The following is a 20,691-nucleotide window of genomic DNA, read 5'->3' as shown; positions in this document are numbered from 1 at the left end:
CGCCAGCGCGACGCAGCGTGATGACGTCATGCACCACCAGGGGAGGAGGAGACAGCCTCCCCAATGCCTGTAACAGGCTAAGATGGCTGTCCTGCAGGAAGCTGGAAACTCAGGGAGCCGCCCCCTCACTGGCAGCAGAGGCTCCCCTGGTGACGTCATCACGCCCTCACGGGGGAGGAGGGGGGGGCGGGCCTCAGGCATCAGACCTGCCCTGGAGTGAAAAAAAGACAGCCTGATGCCCAAGGAGGACTGAATGATCATGCTGGGGTGAGAGCCCTTACATAAACAATCAAGTGTAATGTGACTACAGTTTTATTAAATAAAATAATCAAATAAAGTGTACAAACTAATAGTATAACCACAGTGTCATCTAATGCAGTGTATAAAAAATGGTGGAGGCTGTATTTATGCTAGCAGCATTACATACAGAATTAGAACCTGAAAGGATACATGATACATATAGATAAATGCATATACAGCAATCCTTAGAGGACGGTCATACGTAAAGGATACCTTTGACTTTTTAACCAAACTCAAAGATATTCCACGCAATGGTACTGACCATATAATGGTCAGTATGGACGTTTCCAGCTTGTATACTATTATACCTCATGAGGATGGCTTAAATATAGTAAAAACTGCTTTATCTGCCCATTACCAGGCGACAGTCCCCACTGAATATATTTTGCTCCTATTACACTTCATTCTTCATAAAAACTATTTTAAATTTGAAAAGGAGCATTTTTTGCAAATTAAGGGAACTGCGATGGGCAGCAACATGGCGCCCGCATATGCCAACCTATTTATGGTAGATTTTGAGGAGAAGTACATATATGCATCAATATACTATAAATACATAATTGGGTATTATAGATATTTTGACGATCTGTTCTTTGTGTGGACAGGTACTGAGAACCAGTTATTGTCATTTTTTGATTATTTACACAATCTCCCTTCTCCTGTACAGCTTACTAATGTCTGGAGCTCTAAGCAATTATCCTTTCTAGACGTCCTGATTTCCCAAGAAAATGGTGAGTTCCACACAGACCTTTACAGGAAAGATACTGACAGAAATGCCCTGTTACGTGCTGACAGTCACCATCCCCCATCCCTCATCAATGCCCTACCTTTCTCACAAAAAGTGAGGGTTTCTAGGATCACTAGTCGACAGGACAAACTAGCACCGGCCATGGATGACCTTCGTGAAAGGTTCACTAAAAGGGGATATACCCCGGCAGTGCTTGATGCAGCCCTTAACAGAGAGGTGATTCCTAATAGGGCGACTAAGGATGAGAAACGCATTGTATTTTCCACCACATACAATAGGGCCAGTAATTTTGTCAGATTTACTATCCGGAAACATTGGCACCTGCTGCAGAATGATGAGGTGTTAGCAGCTAGTTGTCAGACACCCCCCTTGATCGCTTATAGGAGAGGGAGAAACTTGTCAGACAACTTGATACATGCTGACAACAAGGACCACTACCATACGCCCCACTTCCTAGAAGGCGGTAAACAGGGTAACTTCCGGTGTATGAATTGTTCAGTGTGTGTAACAGTCTTACTACCGGGGATGTATTTTGTCATCCACATAGTGGTAAAAAAATCACTATTCATAATCGTATTACATGTAGATCTACATTTGTGGTGTATATTATCAGGTGCCCATGTGGTCTTGTCTATGTAGGCAAGACTACACGCATTCTTAAAGTGAGATACATTGAACACAAAAGTGTGATACGTAAGGGTACGGACCCTACTGTACTGGTACAGCACTGTGTTGAACACAGACACAATGTGTCATCCCTCAGAGTGATGGGGATTGAACACATAGCACCAAGACAAGGATACCCTGATAGAGAAACCCTTTTACTGAGGCGTGAGGCTTATTGGATCCACACATTGCAGACAAGTAATGGCAGGGGTCTGAATGAACAACAAAATTTCAAATGCTTTCTCAACAGGAGGTAGCAGAAGGACTCTGTAAGGCTCTGTGCGTCTCGCCGTGGACCCCTGCGACCCATTATGTACATTATGCTCCTCTAAGGATTGCTGTATATGCATTTATCTATATGTATCATGTATCCTTTCAGGTTCTAATTCTATATGTAATGCTGCTAGCATAAATACAGCCTCCACCATTTTTTATACACTGCATTAGATGACACTGTGGTTATACTATTAGTTTGTACACTTTATTTGATTATTTTATTTAATAAAACTGTAGTCACATTACACTTGATTGTTTATGTAAGGGCTCTCACCCCAGCACGATCATTCAGTCCTCCTTGGGCATCAGGCTGTCTTTTTTTTTCACTCCAGGGCAGGTCTGATGCCTGAGGCCCGCCCCCCCCTCCTCCCCCGTGAGGGCGTGATGACGTCACCAGGGGAGCCTCTGCTGCCAGTGAGGGGGCGGCTCCCTGAGTTTCCAGCTTCCTGCAGGACAGCCATCTTAGCCTGTTACAGGCATTGGGGAGGCTGTCTCCTCCTCCCCTGGTGGTGCATGACGTCATCACGCTGCGTCGCGCTGGCGCCCTGACGTCACGATGGGGGGCGTTGACATCCAGGAGCAAGGCAGCAGTGATCGTGGGGGGGTGAGTACCCATTTGTGTATATATTGTGGTATGTTTAACATGTTCTGTAGCCCTCTCCTTGATAAAGGCAATCTATTTGCCGAAACGTTGGACCTTTGGTGGCACAATAAACTGCACCTTTAGAAAGACCGTGTGCCTGCTTCCATTCCTTTGCTTAAGTACCTCTGGGATGTCTGGACCTCCCTGGATACAGCGCACCGGCAGATAAGTACCCCCCTCCAGCACCTACCAGCGGTGTGCATGTGCTTCTACATATGACTGTATACCTTCCAGATTCAGTGCATAGCACCCACAGCAAGTCTTTTGACAGCCTGTTTACAGCTGCTGCTGCACCCTGGGTTTTTCCCAAGCAACAGCAGCCACTCAGCATTTCTTTGTTCCCTGTGATATCCCCACTGTATTAGCCTCTTGGCTTTGGCTTTTGCATTTACTTTCAAGTGTGAGGACTGTTTTAATATGTGGTGAGAACTGTTGTCTGCTGCAGCTTTTGATTCAACACTGCTTACAGGTAGCAGCCTGATTACCCTTACATACGCGCCTTTGTATCAATGGAGAGTCTATGGCCTGATGCAAAGGGCTGACACACTGGTGCTTACTGAACAAGAAATTAACAGAATACTTTTTAAATCCACTCCAGAGGAAGCATTTGGGCCAGACCGGCCGCAGGACCATCTGCAGGAATTGGAACGCCTTAAAAGGAGAGAGATTGAGCTTTTTGCACACGGCAGCACACTGTCTGAGTATTACAAGCAGAAGCTGATTCCCAGAGGATTTCGGATAAAAAACAGGCCAACTATAGGGGCAGAAAACACGGCTTTCTGTGAAAGGTGGTGCCAGGTACTTAATAAGGCCTCATTAGACCTTATCATCTTGGTGATTGAGGAGGTGGGGGAACAACTTAATAACACCAGAAGGGATATACTGAAGGTGGAAATCCTGATTGAGCAGGCGAGTTCCAGTACTGACATTATACAATCTCTGGACACTTTAAAGACCAAATTGGAGAAAATAAAGAGTGACCTGATCCATTTCAAAAAACTGAAATTCAAGAAAGTGGTGCAGGATTATAAGGACGTAAGGGTCTACCCGTGGCTAAAGCAGGATCGCAAGCAACGCAAACCCAGGAAGGGACAGACCCCCCCCCGACAAACACAGACGCTAACACCAGTGATTCCGAAGCCCACTCCTCCACTGAACGACAGAGGGAAGCAACGCGGACTCCTTTTTTAGGACAGACTGCGGAAAAGGGGGCAAGAAAACCAGACGGGGGAAGAAAAGGAAAATCTCCTTACCTCCGATCACAAACGCGCCGATGTGTATGGATACCCTGGTCATTAATCTTTCACAGCATATACTAAGTGCAGATGAAATGTCTGTACTGGCACGTGGCCCCTCCTATGTACCCACCTTGAACTTTGATGATTTTGGGCTAGAAGTTGACTTATTTAAGTTTGAACGTTTACTTAACCTGAAATCCTTTTTTTCCCACAGGACAACAGAAACGATGCCGCCTACAGAGCCACCAGGGACAGATAATTTGGCACTGCCTATCGAACCGTCAGGGACAGTTAATTCAGCCGATCAGAAAGGTACCAAAGTATGTAAATTAAAATCCACATTCATACCTCCTTTCAAAAACCAATCAGTGAGCACCTATATGCGATTAGTTAAGGCAGACATTGCTAAATATGCTACCAATAGGCATAAAATCACGCACAATATGACATTTAGGGAAAAGAACGCCCTTAAAAAACTGTCCAGTAATAGTGATATTATCATTAAAAGGGCAGATAAAGGTGGCGCCCTTGTCATACAAGACTACATAGCATATAAAACAGAAATTAAAAGACAACTGAGCTCAATTGATTGTTACATCAAATTGGATAGAGATCCCACTCCGACGTATGCGAGGGAGATAAAGGAGATTATCCAGCTTGGCCTTAATAACCGCTGGATATCTGAGACTGAAGCAGAATTTCTTACAATAGAACATCCCAAATGCCCACTGTTTTACACCCTCCCGAAAATACATAAAAATCTCCAATTACCTCCAGGGCGACCAATAATAGCAGCTATACATTCACTTAATCAGCCATTAGCCATATATGTTGACACATTCCTCAACCCCATAGCACAAAAAGCACGGTCATACGTAAAAGGATACCTTTGACTTTTTAACCAAACTCAAAGATATTCCACGCAATGGTACTGACCATATAATGGTCAGTATGGACGTTTCCAGCTTGTATACTATTATACCTCATGAGGATGGCTTAAATATAGTAAAAACTGCTTTATCTGCCCATTACCAGGCGACAGTCCCCACTGAATATATTTTGCTCCTATTACACTTCATTCTTCATAAAAACTATTTTAAATTTGAAAAGGAGCATTTTTTGCAAATTAAGGGAACTGCGATGGGCAGCAACATGGCGCCCGCATATGCCAACCTATTTATGGTAGATTTTGAGGAGAAGTACATATATGCATCAATATACTATAAATACATAATTGGGTATTATAGATATATTGACGATCTGTTCTTTGTGTGGACAGGTACTGAGGACCAGTTATTGTCATTTTTTGATTATTTACACAATCTCCCTTCTCCTGTACAGCTTACTAATGTCTGGAGCTCTAAGCAATTATCCTTTCTAGACGTCCTGATTTCCCAAGAAAATGGTGAGTTCCACACAGACCTTTACAGGAAAGATACTGACAGAAATGCCCTGTTACGTGCTGACAGTCACCATCCCCCATCCCTCATCAATGCCCTACCTTTCTCACAAAAAGTGAGGGTTTCTAGGATCACTAGTCGACAGGACAAACTAGCACCGGCCATGGATGACCTTCGTGAAAGGTTCACTAAAAGGGGATATACCCCGGCAGTGCTTGATGCAGCCCTTAACAGAGAGGTGATTCCTAATAGGGCGACTAAGGATGAGAAACGCATTGTATTTTCCACCACATACAATAGGGCCAGTAATTTTGTCAGATTTACTATCCGGAAACATTGGCACCTGCTGCAGAATGATGAGGTGTTAGCAGCTAGTTGTCAGACACCCCCCTTGATCGCTTATAGGAGAGGGAGAAACTTGTCAGACAACTTGATACATGCTGACAACAAGGACCACTACCATACGCCCCACTTCCTAGAAGGCGGTAAACAGGGTAACTTCCGGTGTATGAATTGTTCAGTGTGTGTAACAGTCTTACTACCGGGGATGTATTTTGTCATCCACATAGTGGTAAAAAAATCACTATTCATAATCGTATTACATGTAGATCTACATTTGTGGTGTATATTATCAGGTGCCCATGTGGTCTTGTCTATGTAGGCAAGACTACACGCATTCTTAAAGTGAGATACATTGAACACAAAAGTGTGATACGTAAGGGTACGGACCCTACTGTACTGGTACAGCACTGTGTTGAACACAGACACAATGTGTCATCCCTCAGAGTGATGGGGATTGAACACATAGCACCAAGACAAGGATACCCTGATAGAGAAACCCTTTTACTGAGGCGTGAGGCTTATTGGATCCACACATTGCAGACAAGTAATGGCAGGGGTCTGAATGAACAACAAAATTTCAAATGCTTTCTCAACAGGAGGTAGCAGAAGGACTCTGTAAGGCTCTGTGCGTCTCGCCGTGGACCCCTGCGACCCATTATGTACATTATGCTCCTCTAAGGATTGCTGTATATGCATTTATCTATATGTATCATGTATCCTTTCAGGTTCTAATTCTATATGTAATGCTGCTAGCATAAATACAGCCTCCACCATTTTTTATACACTGCATTAGATGACACTGTGGTTATACTATTAGTTTGTACACTTTATTTGATTATTTTATTTAATAAAACTGTAGTCACATTACACTTGATTGTTTATGTAAGGGCTCTCACCCCAGCACGATCATTCAGTCCTCCTTGGGCATCAGGCTGTCTTTTTTTCACTCCAGGGCAGGTCTGATGCCTGAGGCCCGCCCCCCCCTCCTCCCCCGTGAGGGCGTGATGACGTCACCAGGGGAGCCTCTGCTGCCAGTGAGGGGGCGGCTCCCTGAGTTTCCAGCTTCCTGCAGGACAGCCATCTTAGCCTGTTACAGGCATTGGGGAGGCTGTCTCCTCCTCCCCTGGTGGTGCATGACGTCATCACGCTGCGTCGCGCTGGCGCCCTGACGTCACGATGGGGGGCGTTGACATCCAGGAGCAAGGCAGCAGTGATCGTGGGGGGGTGAGTACCCATTTGTGTATATATTGTGGTATGTTTAACATGTTCTGTAGCCCTCTCCTTGATAAAGGCAATCTATTTGCCGAAACGTTGGACCTTTGGTGGCACAATAAACTGCACCTTTAGAAAGACCGTGTGCCTGCTTCCATTCCTTTGCTTAAGTACCTCTGGGATGTCTGGACCTCCCTGGATACAGCGCACCGGCAGATAAGTACCCCCCTCCAGCACCTACCAGCGGTGTGCATGTGCTTCTACATATGACTGTATACCTTCCAGATTCAGTGCATAGCACCCACAGCAAGTCTTTTGACAGCCTGTTTACAGCTGCTGCTGCACCCTGGGTTTTTCCCAAGCAACAGCAGCCACTCAGCATTTCTTTGTTCCCTGTGATATCCCCACTGTATTAGCCTCTTGGCTTTGGCTTTTGCATTTACTTTCAAGTGTGAGGACTGTTTTAATATGTGGTGAGAACTGTTGTCTGCTGCAGCTTTTGATTCAACACTGCTTACAGGTAGCAGCCTGATTACCCTTACATACGCGCCTTTGTATCAATGGAGAGTCTATGTAATCTCTCCCTAGGCCTGATGCAAAGGGCTGACACACTGGTGCTTACTGAACAAGAAATTAACAGAATACTTTTTAAATCCACTCCAGAGGAAGCATTTGGGCCAGACCGGCCGCAGGACCATCTGCAGGAATTGGAACGCCTTAAAAGGAGAGAGATTGAGCTTTTTGCACACGGCAGCACACTGTCTGAGTATTACAAGCAGAAGCTGATTCCCAGAGGATTTCGGATAAAAAACAGGCCAACTATAGGGGCAGAAAACACGGCTTTCTGTGAAAGGTGGTGCCAGGTACTTAATAAGGCCTCATTAGACCTTATCATCTTGGTGATTGAGGAGGTGGGGGAACAACTTAATAACACCAGAAGGGATATACTGAAGGTGGAAATCCTGATTGAGCAGGCGAGTTCCAGTACTGACATTATACAATCTCTGGACACTTTAAAGACCAAATTGGAGAAAATAAAGAGTGACCTGATCCATTTCAAAAAACTGAAATTCAAGAAAGTGGTGCAGGATTATAAGGACGTAAGGGTCTACCCGTGGCTAAAGCAGGATCGCAAGCAACGCAAACCCAGGAAGGGACAGACCCCCCCCCGACAAACACAGACGCTAACACCAGTGATTCCGAAGCCCACTCCTCCACTGAACGACAGAGGGAAGCAACGCGGACTCCTTTTTTAGGACAGACTGCGGAAAAGGGGGCAAGAAAACCAGACGGGGGAAGAAAAGGAAAATCTCCTTACCTCCGATCACAAACGCGCCGATGTGTATGGATACCCTGGTCATTAATCTTTCACAGCATATACTAAGTGCAGATGAAATGTCTGTACTGGCACGTGGCCCCTCCTATGTACCCACCTTGAACTTTGATGATTTTGGGCTAGAAGTTGACTTATTTAAGTTTGAACGTTTACTTAACCTGAAATCCTTTTTTTCCCACAGGACAACAGAAACGATGCCGCCTACAGAGCCACCAGGGACAGATAATTTGGCACTGCCTATCGAACCGTCAGGGACAGTTAATTCAGCCGATCAGAAAGGTACCAAAGTATGTAAATTAAAATCCACATTCATACCTCCTTTCAAAAACCAATCAGTGAGCACCTATATGCGATTAGTTAAGGCAGACATTGCTAAATATGCTACCAATAGGCATAAAATCACGCACAATATGACATTTAGGGAAAAGAACGCCCTTAAAAAACTGTCCAGTAATAGTGATATTATCATTAAAAGGGCAGATAAAGGTGGCGCCCTTGTCATACAAGACTACATAGCATATAAAACAGAAATTAAAAGACAACTGAGCTCAATTGATTGTTACATCAAATTGGATAGAGATCCCACTCCGACGTATGCGAGGGAGATAAAGGAGATTATCCAGCTTGGCCTTAATAACCGCTGGATATCTGAGACTGAAGCAGAATTTCTTACAATAGAACATCCCAAATGCCCACTGTTTTACACCCTCCCGAAAATACATAAAAATCTCCAATTACCTCCAGGGCGACCAATAATAGCAGCTATACATTCACTTAATCAGCCATTAGCCATATATGTTGACACATTCCTCAACCCCATAGCACAAAAAGCACGGTCATACGTAAAAGGATACCTTTGACTTTTTAACCAAACTCAAAGATATTCCACGCAATGGTACTGACCATATAATGGTCAGTATGGACGTTTCCAGCTTGTATACTATTATACCTCATGAGGATGGCTTAAATATAGTAAAAACTGCTTTATCTGCCCATTACCAGGCGACAGTCCCCACTGAATATATTTTGCTCCTATTACACTTCATTCTTCATAAAAACTATTTTAAATTTGAAAAGGAGCATTTTTTGCAAATTAAGGGAACTGCGATGGGCAGCAACATGGCGCCCGCATATGCCAACCTATTTATGGTAGATTTTGAGGAGAAGTACATATATGCATCAATATACTATAAATACATAATTGGGTATTATAGATATATTGACGATCTGTTCTTTGTGTGGACAGGTACTGAGGACCAGTTATTGTCATTTTTTGATTATTTACACAATCTCCCTTCTCCTGTACAGCTTACTAATGTCTGGAGCTCTAAGCAATTATCCTTTCTAGACGTCCTGATTTCCCAAGAAAATGGTGAGTTCCACACAGACCTTTACAGGAAAGATACTGACAGAAATGCCCTGTTACGTGCTGACAGTCACCATCCCCCATCCCTCATCAATGCCCTACCTTTCTCACAAAAAGTGAGGGTTTCTAGGATCACTAGTCGACAGGACAAACTAGCACCGGCCATGGATGACCTTCGTGAAAGGTTCACTAAAAGGGGATATACCCCGGCAGTGCTTGATGCAGCCCTTAACAGAGAGGTGATTCCTAATAGGGCGACTAAGGATGAGAAACGCATTGTATTTTCCACCACATACAATAGGGCCAGTAATTTTGTCAGATTTACTATCTGGAAACATTGGCACCTGCTGCAGAATGATGAGGTGTTAGCAGCTAGTTGTCAGACACCCCCCTTGATTGCTTATAGGAGAGGGAGAAACTTGTCAGACAACTTGATACATGCTGACAACAAGGAACACTACCATACGCCCCACTTCCTAGAAGGCGGTAAACAGGGTAACTTCCGGTGTATGAATTGTTCAGTGTGTAACAGTCTTACTACCGGGGATGTATTTTGTCATCCACATAGTGGTAAAAAAATCACTATTCATAATCGTATTACATGTAGATCTACATTTGTGGTGTATATTATCAGGTGCCCATGTGGTCTTGTCTATGTAGGCAAGACTACACGCATGCTTAAAGTGAGATACATTGAACACAAAAGTGTGATACGTAAGGGTACGGACCCTACTGTACTGGTACAGCACTGTGTTGAACACAGACACAATGTGTCATCCCTCAGAGTGATGGGGATTGAACACATAGCACCAAGACAAGGATACCCTGATAGAGAAACCCTTTTACTGAGGCGTGAGGCTTATTGGATCCACACATTGCAGACAAGTAATGGCAGGGGTCTGAATGAACAACAAAATTTCAAATGCTTTCTCAACAGGAGGTAGCAGAAGGACTCTGTAAGGCTCTGTGCGTCTCGCCGTGGACCCCTGCGACCCATTATGTACATTATGCTCCTCTAAGGATTGCTGTATATGCATTTATCTATATGTATCATGTATCCTTTCAGGTTCTAATTCTATATGTAATGCTGCTAGCATAAATACAGCCTCCACCATTTTTTATACACTGCATTAGATGACACTGTGGTTATACTATTAGTTTGTACACTTTATTTGATTATTTTATTTAATAAAACTGTAGTCACATTACACTTGATTGTTTATGTAAGGGCTCTCACCCCAGCACGATCATTCAGTCCTCCTTGGGCATCAGGCTGTCTTTTTTTCACTCCAGGGCAGGTCTGATGCCTGAGGCCCGCCCCCCCCTCCTCCCCCGTGAGGGCGTGATGACGTCACCAGGGGAGCCTCTGCTGCCAGTGAGGGGGCGGCTCCCTGAGTTTCCAGCTTCCTGCAGGACAGCCATCTTAGCCTGTTACAGGCATTGGGGAGGCTGTCTCCTCCTCCCCTGGTGGTGCATGACGTCATCACGCTGCGTCGCGCTGGCGCCCTGACGTCACGATGGGGGGCGTTGACATCCAGGAGCAAGGCAGCAGTGATCGTGGGGGGGTGAGTACCCATTTGTGTATATATTGTGGTATGTTTAACATGTTCTGTAGCCCTCTCCTTGATAAAGGCAATCTATTTGCCGAAACGTTGGACCTTTGGTGGCACAATAAACTGCACCTTTAGAAAGACCGTGTGCCTGCTTCCATTCCTTTGCTTAAGTACCTCTGGGATGTCTGGACCTCCCTGGATACAGCGCACCGGCAGATAAGTACCCCCCTCCAGCACCTACCAGCGGTGTGCATGTGCTTCTACATATGACTGTATACCTTCCAGATTCAGTGCATAGCACCCACAGCAAGTCTTTTGACAGCCTGTTTACAGCTGCTGCTGCACCCTGGGTTTTTCCCAAGCAACAGCAGCCACTCAGCATTTCTTTGTTCCCTGTGATATCCCCACTGTATTAGCCTCTTGGCTTTGGCTTTTGCATTTACTTTCAAGTGTGAGGACTGTTTTAATATGTGGTGAGAACTGTTGTCTGCTGCAGCTTTTGATTCAACACTGCTTACAGGTAGCAGCCTGATTACCCTTACATACGCGCCTTTGTATCAATGGAGAGTCTATGTAATCTCTCCCTAGGCCTGATGCAAAGGGCTGACACACTGGTGCTTACTGAACAAGAAATTAACAGAATACTTTTTAAATCCACTCCAGAGGAAGCATTTGGGCCAGACCGGCCGCAGGACCATCTGCAGGAATTGGAACGCCTTAAAAGGAGAGAGATTGAGCTTTTTGCACACGGCAGCACACTGTCTGAGTATTACAAGCAGAAGCTGATTCCCAGAGGATTTCGGATAAAAAACAGGCCAACTATAGGGGCAGAAAACACGGCTTTCTGTGAAAGGTGGTGCCAGGTACTTAATAAGGCCTCATTAGACCTTATCATCTTGGTGATTGAGGAGGTGGGGGAACAACTTAATAACACCAGAAGGGATATACTGAAGGTGGAAATCCTGATTGAGCAGGCGAGTTCCAGTACTGACATTATACAATCTCTGGACACTTTAAAGACCAAATTGGAGAAAATAAAGAGTGACCTGATCCATTTCAAAAAACTGAAATTCAAGAAAGTGGTGCAGGATTATAAGGACGTAAGGGTCTACCCGTGGCTAAAGCAGGATCGCAAGCAACGCAAACCCAGGAAGGGACAGACCTCCCCCGACAAACACAGACGCTAACACCAGTGATTCCGAAGCCCACTCCTCCACTGAACGACAGAGGGAAGCAACGCGGACTCCTTTTTTAGGACAGACTGCGGAAAAGGGGGCAAGAAAACCAGACGGGGGAAGAAAAGGAAAATCTCCTTACCTCCGATCACAAACGCGCCGATGAGTATGGATACCCTGGTCATTAATCTTTCACAGCATATACTAAGTGCAGATGAAATGTCTGTACTGGCACGTGGCCCCTCCTATGTACCCACCTTGAACTTTGATGATTTTGGGCTAGAAGTTGACTTATTTAAGTTTGAACGTTTACTTAACCTGAAATCCTTTTTTTCCCACAGGACAACAGAAACGATGCCGCCTACAGAGCCACCAGGGACAGATAATTTGGCACTGCCTATCGAACCGTCAGGGACAGTTAATTCAGCCGATCAGAAAGGTACCAAAGTATGTAAATTAAAATCCACATTCATACCTCCTTTCAAAAACCAATCAGTGAGCACCTATATGCGATTAGTTAAGGCAGACATTGCTAAATATGCTACCAATAGGCATAAAATCACGCACAATATGACATTTAGGGAAAAGAACGCCCTTAAAAAACTGTCCAGTAATAGTGATATTATCATTAAAAGGGCAGATAAAGGTGGCGCCCTTGTCATACAAGACTACATAGCATATAAAACAGAAATTAAAAGACAACTGAGCTCAATTGATTGTTACATCAAATTGGATAGAGATCCCACTCCGACGTATGCGAGGGAGATAAAGGAGATTATCCAGCTTGGCCTTAATAACCGCTGGATATCTGAGACTGAAGCAGAATTTCTTACAATAGAACATCCCAAATGCCCACTGTTTTACACCCTCCCGAAAATACATAAAAATCTCCAATTACCTCCAGGGCGACCAATAATAGCAGCTATACATTCACTTAATCAGCCATTAGCCATATATGTTGACACATTCCTCAACCCCATAGCACAAAAAGCACGGTCATACGTAAAGGATACCTTTGACTTTTTAACCAAACTCAAAGATATTCCACGCAATGGTACTGACCATATAATGGTCAGTATGGACGTTTCCAGCTTGTATACTATTATACCTCATGAGGATGGCTTAAATATAGTAAAAACTGCTTTATCTGCCCATTACCAGGCGACAGTCCCCACTGAATATATTTTGCTCCTATTACACTTCATTCTTCATAAAAACTATTTTAAATTTGAAAAGGAGCATTTTTTGCAAATTAAGGGAACTGCGATGGGCAGCAACATGGCGCCCGCATATGCCAACCTATTTATGGTAGATTTTGAGGAGAAGTACATATATGCATCAATATACTATAAATACATAATTGGGTATTATAGATATATTGACGATCTGTTCTTTGTGTGGACAGGTACTGAGAACCAGTTATTGTCATTTTTTGATTATTTACACAATCTCCCATTCTCCTGTACAGCTTACTAATGTCTGGAGCTCTAAGCAATTATCCTTTCTAGACGTCCTGATTTCCCAAGAAAATGGTGAGTTCCACACAGACCTTTACAGGAAAGATACTGACAGAAATGCCCTGTTACGTGCTGACAGTCACCATCCCCCATCCCTCATCAATGCCCTACCTTTCTCACAAAAAGTGAGGGTTTCTAGGATCACTAGTCGACAGGACAAACTAGCACCGGCCATGGATGACCTTCGTGAAAGGTTCACTAAAAGGGGATATACCCCGGCAGTGCTTGATGCAGCCCTTAACAGAGAGGTGATTCCTAATAGGGCGACTAAGGATGAGAAACGCATTGTATTTTCCACCACATACAATAGGGCCAGTAATTTTGTCAGATTTACTATCCGGAAACATTGTCAACTGCTGCAGTATGATGAGGTGTTAGCAGCTAGTTGTCAGACACCCCCCTTGATCGCTTATAGGAGAGGGAGAAACTTGTCAGACAACTTGATACATGCTGACAACAAGGACCACTACCATACGCCCCACTTCCTAGAAGGCGGTAAACAGGGTAACTTCCGGTGTATGAATTGTTCAGTGTGTAACAGTCTTACTACCGGGGATGTATTTTGTCATCCACATAGTGGTAAAAAAATCACTATTCATAATCGTATTACATGTAGATCTACATTTGTGGTGTATATTATCAGGTGCCCATGTGGTCTTGTCTATGTAGGCAAGACTACACGCATGCTTAAAGTGAGATACATTGAACACAAAAGTGTGATACGTAAGGGTACGGACCCTACTGTACTGGTACAGCACTGTGTTGAACACAGACACAATGTGTCATCCCTCAGAGTGATGGGGATTGAACACATAGCACCAAGACAAGGATACCCTGATAGAGAAACCCTTTTACTGAGGCGTGAGGCTTATTGGATCCACACATTGCAGACAAGTAATGGCAGGGGTCTGAATGAACAACAAAATTTCAAATGCTTTCTCACCAGGAGGTAGCAGAAGGACTCTGTAAGGCTCTGTGCGTCTCGCCGTGGACCCCTGCGACCCATTATGTACATTATGCTCCTCTAAGGATTGCTGTATATGCATTTATCTATATGTATCATGTATCCTTTCAGGTTCTAATTCTATATGTAATGCTGCTAGCATAAATACAGCCTCCACCATTTTTTATACACTGCATTAGATGACACTGTGGTTATACTATTAGTTTGTACACTTTATTTGATTATTTTATTTAATAAAACTGTAGTCACATTACACTTGATTGTTTATGTAAGGGCTCTCACCCCAGCATGATCATTCAGTCCTCCTTGGGCATCAGGCTGTCTTTTTTTCACTCCAGGGCAGGTCTGATGCCTGAGGCCCGCCCCCCCCTCCTCCCCCGTGAGGGCGTGATGACGTCACCAGGGGAGCCTCTGCTGCCAGTGAGGGGGCGGCTCCCTGAGTTTCCAGCTTCCTGCAGGACAGCCATCTTAGCCTGTTACAGGCATTGGGGAGGCTGTCTCCTCCTCCCCTGGTGGTGCATGACGTCATCACGCTGCGTCGCGCTGGCGCCCTGACGTCACGATGGGGGGCGTTGACATCCAGGAGCAAGGCAGCAGTGATCGTGGGGGGGTGAGTACCCATTTGTGTATATATTGTGGTATGTTTAACATGTTCTGTAGCCCTCTCCTTGATAAAGGCAATCTATTTGCCGAAACGTTGGACCTTTGGTGGCACAATAAACTGCACCTTTAGAAAGACCGTGTGCCTGCTTCCATTCCTTTGCTTAAGTACCTCTGGGATGTCTGGACCTCCCTGGATACAGCGCACCGGCAGATAAGTACCCCCCTCCAGCACCTACCAGCGGTGTGCATGTGCTTCTACATATGACTATATACCTTCCAGATTCAGTGCATAGCACCCACAGCAAGTCTTTTGACAGCCTGTTTACAGCTGCTGCTGCACCCTGGGTTTTTCCCAAGCAACAGCAGCCACTCAGCATTTCTTTGTTCCCTGTGATATCCCCACTGTATTAGCCTCTTGGCTTTGGCTTTTGCATTTACTTTCAAGTGTGAGGACTGTTTTAATATGTGGTGAGAACTGTTGTCTGCTGCAGCTTTTGATTCAACACTGCTTACAGGTAGCAGCCTGATTACCCTTACATACGCGCCTTTGTATCAATGGAGAGTCTATGTAATCTCTCCCTAGGCCTGATGCAAAGGGCTGACACACTGGTGCTTACTGAACAAGAAATTAACAGAATACTTTTTAAATCCACTCCAGAGGAAGCATTTGGGCCAGACCGGCCGCAGGACCATCTGCAGGAATTGGAACGCCTTAAAAGGAGAGAGATTGAGCTTTTTGCACACGGCAGCACACTGTCTGAGTATTACAAGCAGAAGCTGATTCCCAGAGGATTTCGGATAAAAAACAGGCCAACTATAGGGGCAGAAAACACGGCTTTCTGTGAAAGGTGGTGCCAGGTACTTAATAAGGCCTCATTAGACCTTATCATCTTGGTGATTGAGGAGGTGGGGGAACAACTTAATAACACCAGAAGGGATATACTGAAGGTGGAAATCCTGATTGAGCAGGCGAGTTCCAGTACTGACATTATACAATCTCTGGACACTTTAAAGACCAAATTGGAGAAAATAAAGAGTGACCTGATCCATTTCAAAAAACTGAAATTCAAGAAAGTGGTGCAGGATTATAAGGACGTAAGGGTCTACCCGTGGCTAAAGCAGGATCGCAAGCAACGCAAACCCAGGAAGGGACAGACCTCCCCCGACAAACACAGACGCTAACACCAGTGATTCCGAAGCCCACTCCTCCACTGAACGACAGAGGGAAGCAACGCGGACTCCTTTTTTAGGACAGACTGCGGAAAAGGGGGCAAGAAAACCAGACGGGGGAAGAAAAGGAAAATCTCCTTACCTCCGATCACAAACGCGCCGATGAGTATGGATACCCTGGTCATTAATCTTTCACAGCATATACTAAGTGCAGATGAAATGTCTGTACTGGCACGTGGCCCCTCCTATGTACCCACCTTGAACTTTGATGATTTTGGGCTAGAAGTTGACTTATTTAAGTTTGAACGTTTACTTAACCTGAAATCCTTTTTTTCCCACAGGACAACAGAAACGATGCCGCCTACAGAGCCACCAGGGACAGATAATTTGGCACTGCCTATCGAACCGTCAGGGACAGTTAATTCAGCCGATCAGAAAGGTACCAAAGTATGTAAATTAAAATCCACATTCATACCTCCTTTCAAAAACCAATCAGTGAGCACCTATATGCGATTAGTTAAGGCAGACATTGCTAAATATGCTACCAATAGGCATAAAATCACGCACAATATGACATTTAGGGAAAAGAACGCCCTTAAAAAACTGTCCAGTAATAGTGATATTATCATTAAAAGGGCAGATAAAGGTGGCGCCCTTGTCATACAAGACTACATAGCATATAAAACAGAAATTAAAAGACAACTGAGCTCAATTGATTGTTACATCAAATTGGATAGAGATCCCACTCCGACGTATGCGAGGGAGATAAAGGAGATTATCCAGCTTGGCCTTAATAACCGCTGGATATCTGAGACTGAAGCAGAATTTCTTACAATAGAACATCCCAAATGCCCACTGTTTTACACCCTCCCGAAAATACATAAAAATCTCCAATTACCTCCAGGGCGACCAATAATAGCAGCTATACATTCACTTAATCAGCCATTAGCCATATATGTTGACACATTCCTCAACCCCATAGCACAAAAAGCACGGTCATACGTAAAGGATACCTTTGACTTTTTAACCAAACTCAAAGATATTCCACGCAATGGTACTGACCATATAATGGTCAGTATGGACGTTTCCAGCTTGTATACTATTATACCTCATGAGGATGGCTTAAATATAGTAAAAACTGCTTTATCTGCCCATAACCAGGCGACAGTCCCCACTGAATATATTTTGCTCCTATTACACTTCATTCTTCATAAAAACTATTTTAAATTTGAAAAGGAGCATTTTTTGCAAATTAAGGGAACTGCGATGGGCAGCAACATGGCGCCCGCATATGCCAACCTATTTATGGTAGATTTTGAGGAGAAGTACATATATGCATCAATATACTATAAATACATAATTGGGTATTATAGATATATTGACGATCTGTTCTTTGTGTGGACAGGTACTGAGGACCAGTTATTGTCATTTTTTGATTATTTACACAATCTCCCTTCTCCTGTACAGCTTACTAATGTCTGGAGCTCTAAGCAATTATCCTTTCTAGACGTCCTGATTTCCCAAGAAAATGGTGAGTTCCACACAGACCTTTACAGGAAAGATACTGACAGAAATGCCCTGTTACGTGCTGACAGTCACCATCCCCCATCCCTCATCAATGCCCTACCTTTCTCACAAAAAGTGAGGGTTTCTAGGATCACTAGTCGACAGGACAAACTAGCACCGGCCATGGATGACCTTCGTGAAAGGTTCACTAAAAGGGGATATACCCCGGCAGTGCTTGATGCAGCCCTTAACAGAGAGGTGATTCCTAATAGGGCGACTAAGGATGAGAAACGCATTGTATTTTCCACCACATACAATAGGGCCAGTAATTTTGTCAGATTTACTATCCGGAAACATTGGCACCTGCTGCAGAATGATGAGGTGTTAGCAGCTAGTTGTCAGACACCCCCCTTGATCGCTTATAGGAGAGGGAGAAACTTGTCAGACAACTTGATACATGCTGACAACAAGGACCACTACCATACGCCCCACTTCCTAGAAGGCGGTAAACAGGGTAACTTCCGGTGTATGAATTGTTCAGTGTGTAACAGTCTTACTACCGGGGATGTATTTTGTCATCCACATAGTGGTAAAAAAATCACTATTCATAATCGTATTACATGTAGATCTACATTTGTGGTGTATATTATCAGGTGCCCATGTGGTCTTGTCTATGTAGGCAAGACTACACGCATGCTTAAAGTGAGATACATTGAACACAAAAGTGTGATACGTAAGGGTACGGACCCTACTGTACTGGTACAGCACTGTGTTGAACACAGACACAATGTGTCATCCCTCAGAGTGATGGGGATTGAACACATAGCACCAAGACAAGGATACCCTGATAGAGAAACCCTTTTACTGAGGCGTGAGGCTTATTGGATCCACACATTGCAGACAAGTAATGGCAGGGGTCTGAATGAACAACAAAATTTCAAATGCTTTCTCAACAGGAGGTAGCAGAAGGACTCTGTAAGGCTCTGTGCGTCTCGCCGTGGACCCCTGCGACCCATTATGTACATTATGCTCCTCTAAGGATTGCTGTATATGCATTTATCTATATGTATCATGTATCCTTTCAGGTTCTAATTCTATATGTAATGCTGCTAGCATAAATACAGCCTCCACCATTTTTTATACACTGCATTAGATGACACTGTGGTTATACTATTAGTTTGTACACTTTATTTGATTATTTTATTTAATAAAACTGTAGTCACATTACACTTGATTGTTTATGTAAGGGCTCTCACCCCAGTACGATCATTCAGTCCTCCTTGGGCATCAGGCTGTCTTTTTTTCACTCCAGGGCAGGTCTGATGCCTGAGGCCCGCCCCCCCCTCCTCCCCCGTGAGGGCGTGATGACGTCACCAGGGGAGCCTCTGCTGCCAGTGAGGGGGCGGCTCCCTGAGTTTCCAGCTTCCTGCAGGACAGCCATCTTAGCCTGTTACAGGCATTGGGGAGGCTGTCTCCTCCTCCCCTGGTGGTGCATGACGTCATCACGCTGCGTCGCGCTGGCGCCCTGACGTCACGATGGGGGGCGTTGACATCCAGGAGCAAGGCAGCAGTGATCGTGGGGGGGTGAGTACCCATTTGTGTATATATTGTGGTATGTTTAACATGTTCTGTAGCCCTCTCCTTGATAAAGGCAATCTATTTGCCGAAACGTTGGACCTTTGGTGGCACAATAAACTGCACCTTTAGAAAGACCGTGTGCCTGCTTCCATTCCTTTGCTTAAGTACCTCTGGGATGTCTGGACCTCCCTGGATACAGCGCACCGGCAGATAAGTACCCCCCTCCAGCACCTACCAGCGGTGTGCATGTGCTTCTACATATGACCATATTTGTACATCTACATCATCAAGGGAACTGAACAGGGTTTTCTGCAACATAGATCCCCCATCTGACAGGGTTAAAGTTCACTTACACCCCCAACAGCCGCCGTGACAAAGGAAACCTCATGTCTTGAAATGTCCACCTCAAACATGCAAGAAATCAAAGTATTTCCTTTATTTATTTTTAAAGAAACATTAAATACAACCATCAACAGTATAACAGTATTACAACCATACAACCATACAGTATCACGCATAACAAAGGGACAGGCGGGAACCTATCTGACAGGGAATGGACCGGATATCCAATCCATGTCAGGATTTGAATCTGCCAGTCCTTTCCTCTTCCCCACATCACTAACTGACTGTTAAGGAAGGGGGGAGAAGGGGGGAGAGCATGGTCCGAGCGCAGGTACAGTACAAAGGTGAGGGGGGGGGGAGACTAGCCCATGCAATCATGTGCCCCATTGCCAAACAGGCTCCAGGCTGCCTTCTCTTGCTCCAAATTTGCCTTGGCCACCCCAAGTGATTTATTCACTAAAGTTTCCTGGCTGAAAACTTGGGCACAACCAGGTCAACAAAATAGCACTATATTTATCAAACAAAGAGAATCCAACTGTAGTTATTTCTTTGGTGAATCTGGTATAATTATTAAGCCCTGGATTTTACACAGACTTTAGTTAAGAACTCTCAATATTTTATGGGGTTCAGTTATTAAAGTTTACTGGCTGCAAAATTGGAGAACTGTTTCTGCAAGAATACTGCACCAATCCCATTGTTAACAGATTTTTTTTGCAACATAAATTAAAAAAACTAAATAAAAAAGCAAGTCCTTTT

At 44.4% G+C, this 20,691-nt stretch overlaps 1 protein-coding gene across 14 annotated transcripts; it reads left to right on the top strand.

The window, feature by feature from the left end:
* The first annotated feature begins 961 nt into the window (after positions 1 to 961).
* Positions 962 to 19,727, top strand: LOC142503927 (uncharacterized). 14 transcript variants are annotated; one of them, XR_012804126.1, is made up of 14 exons: positions 962 to 1,031; positions 2,323 to 2,594; positions 4,086 to 4,183; positions 5,213 to 5,276; positions 6,210 to 6,837; positions 8,343 to 8,440; positions 9,470 to 9,533; positions 10,465 to 11,092; positions 12,597 to 12,694; positions 13,724 to 13,787; positions 14,719 to 15,346; positions 16,851 to 16,948; positions 17,977 to 18,040; positions 19,328 to 19,727. XR_012804126.1 is itself a non-coding variant. In XM_075616867.1 (13 exons), exons 12-13 carry the CDS (start codon positions 16,864 to 16,866, stop codon positions 18,976 to 18,978), a joined length of 1,095 nt encoding a protein of 364 aa, XP_075472982.1. In that variant the 5' UTR covers positions 962 to 1,031; positions 2,323 to 2,594; positions 4,086 to 4,183; positions 5,213 to 5,276; positions 6,566 to 6,837; positions 8,343 to 8,440; positions 9,470 to 9,533; positions 10,465 to 11,092; positions 12,597 to 12,694; positions 13,724 to 13,787; positions 14,719 to 15,346; positions 16,851 to 16,863; the 3' UTR covers positions 18,979 to 19,727. The 14 variants fall into 14 exon arrangements, 10 of the variants coding, with proteins under 10 accessions (XP_075472982.1, XP_075472983.1, XP_075472978.1 ...); XR_012804125.1 differs by having other exon boundaries at positions 18,972 to 19,727; XR_012804128.1 differs by having other exon boundaries at positions 16,851 to 16,956.
* Positions 19,728 to 20,691: the final 964 nt, after the last annotated feature.

The sequence above is a fragment of the Ascaphus truei genome, chromosome 10 (genome assembly GCF_040206685.1).
Source record: "Ascaphus truei isolate aAscTru1 chromosome 10, aAscTru1.hap1, whole genome shotgun sequence".
Lineage (NCBI taxonomy): Eukaryota > Metazoa > Chordata > Amphibia > Anura > Ascaphidae > Ascaphus > Ascaphus truei.
Note: the sequence above shows the minus strand (reverse complement) of the source record. Positions and strands in the feature narration are given on the sequence as shown.

Bases quoted from the DNA above. Each gene is read 5' to 3' on its own strand.
- LOC142503927 (XM_075616867.1), top strand. From the start codon at position 16,864: ATGCCGCCTACAGAGCCACCAGGGACAGATAATTTGGCACTGCCTATC. The intron at 16,957-17,976 runs GTATGTAAATTA...TCTCCTGTACAG, and splicing joins CCGATCAGAAAGGTACCAAA to CTTACTAATGTCTGGAGCTC.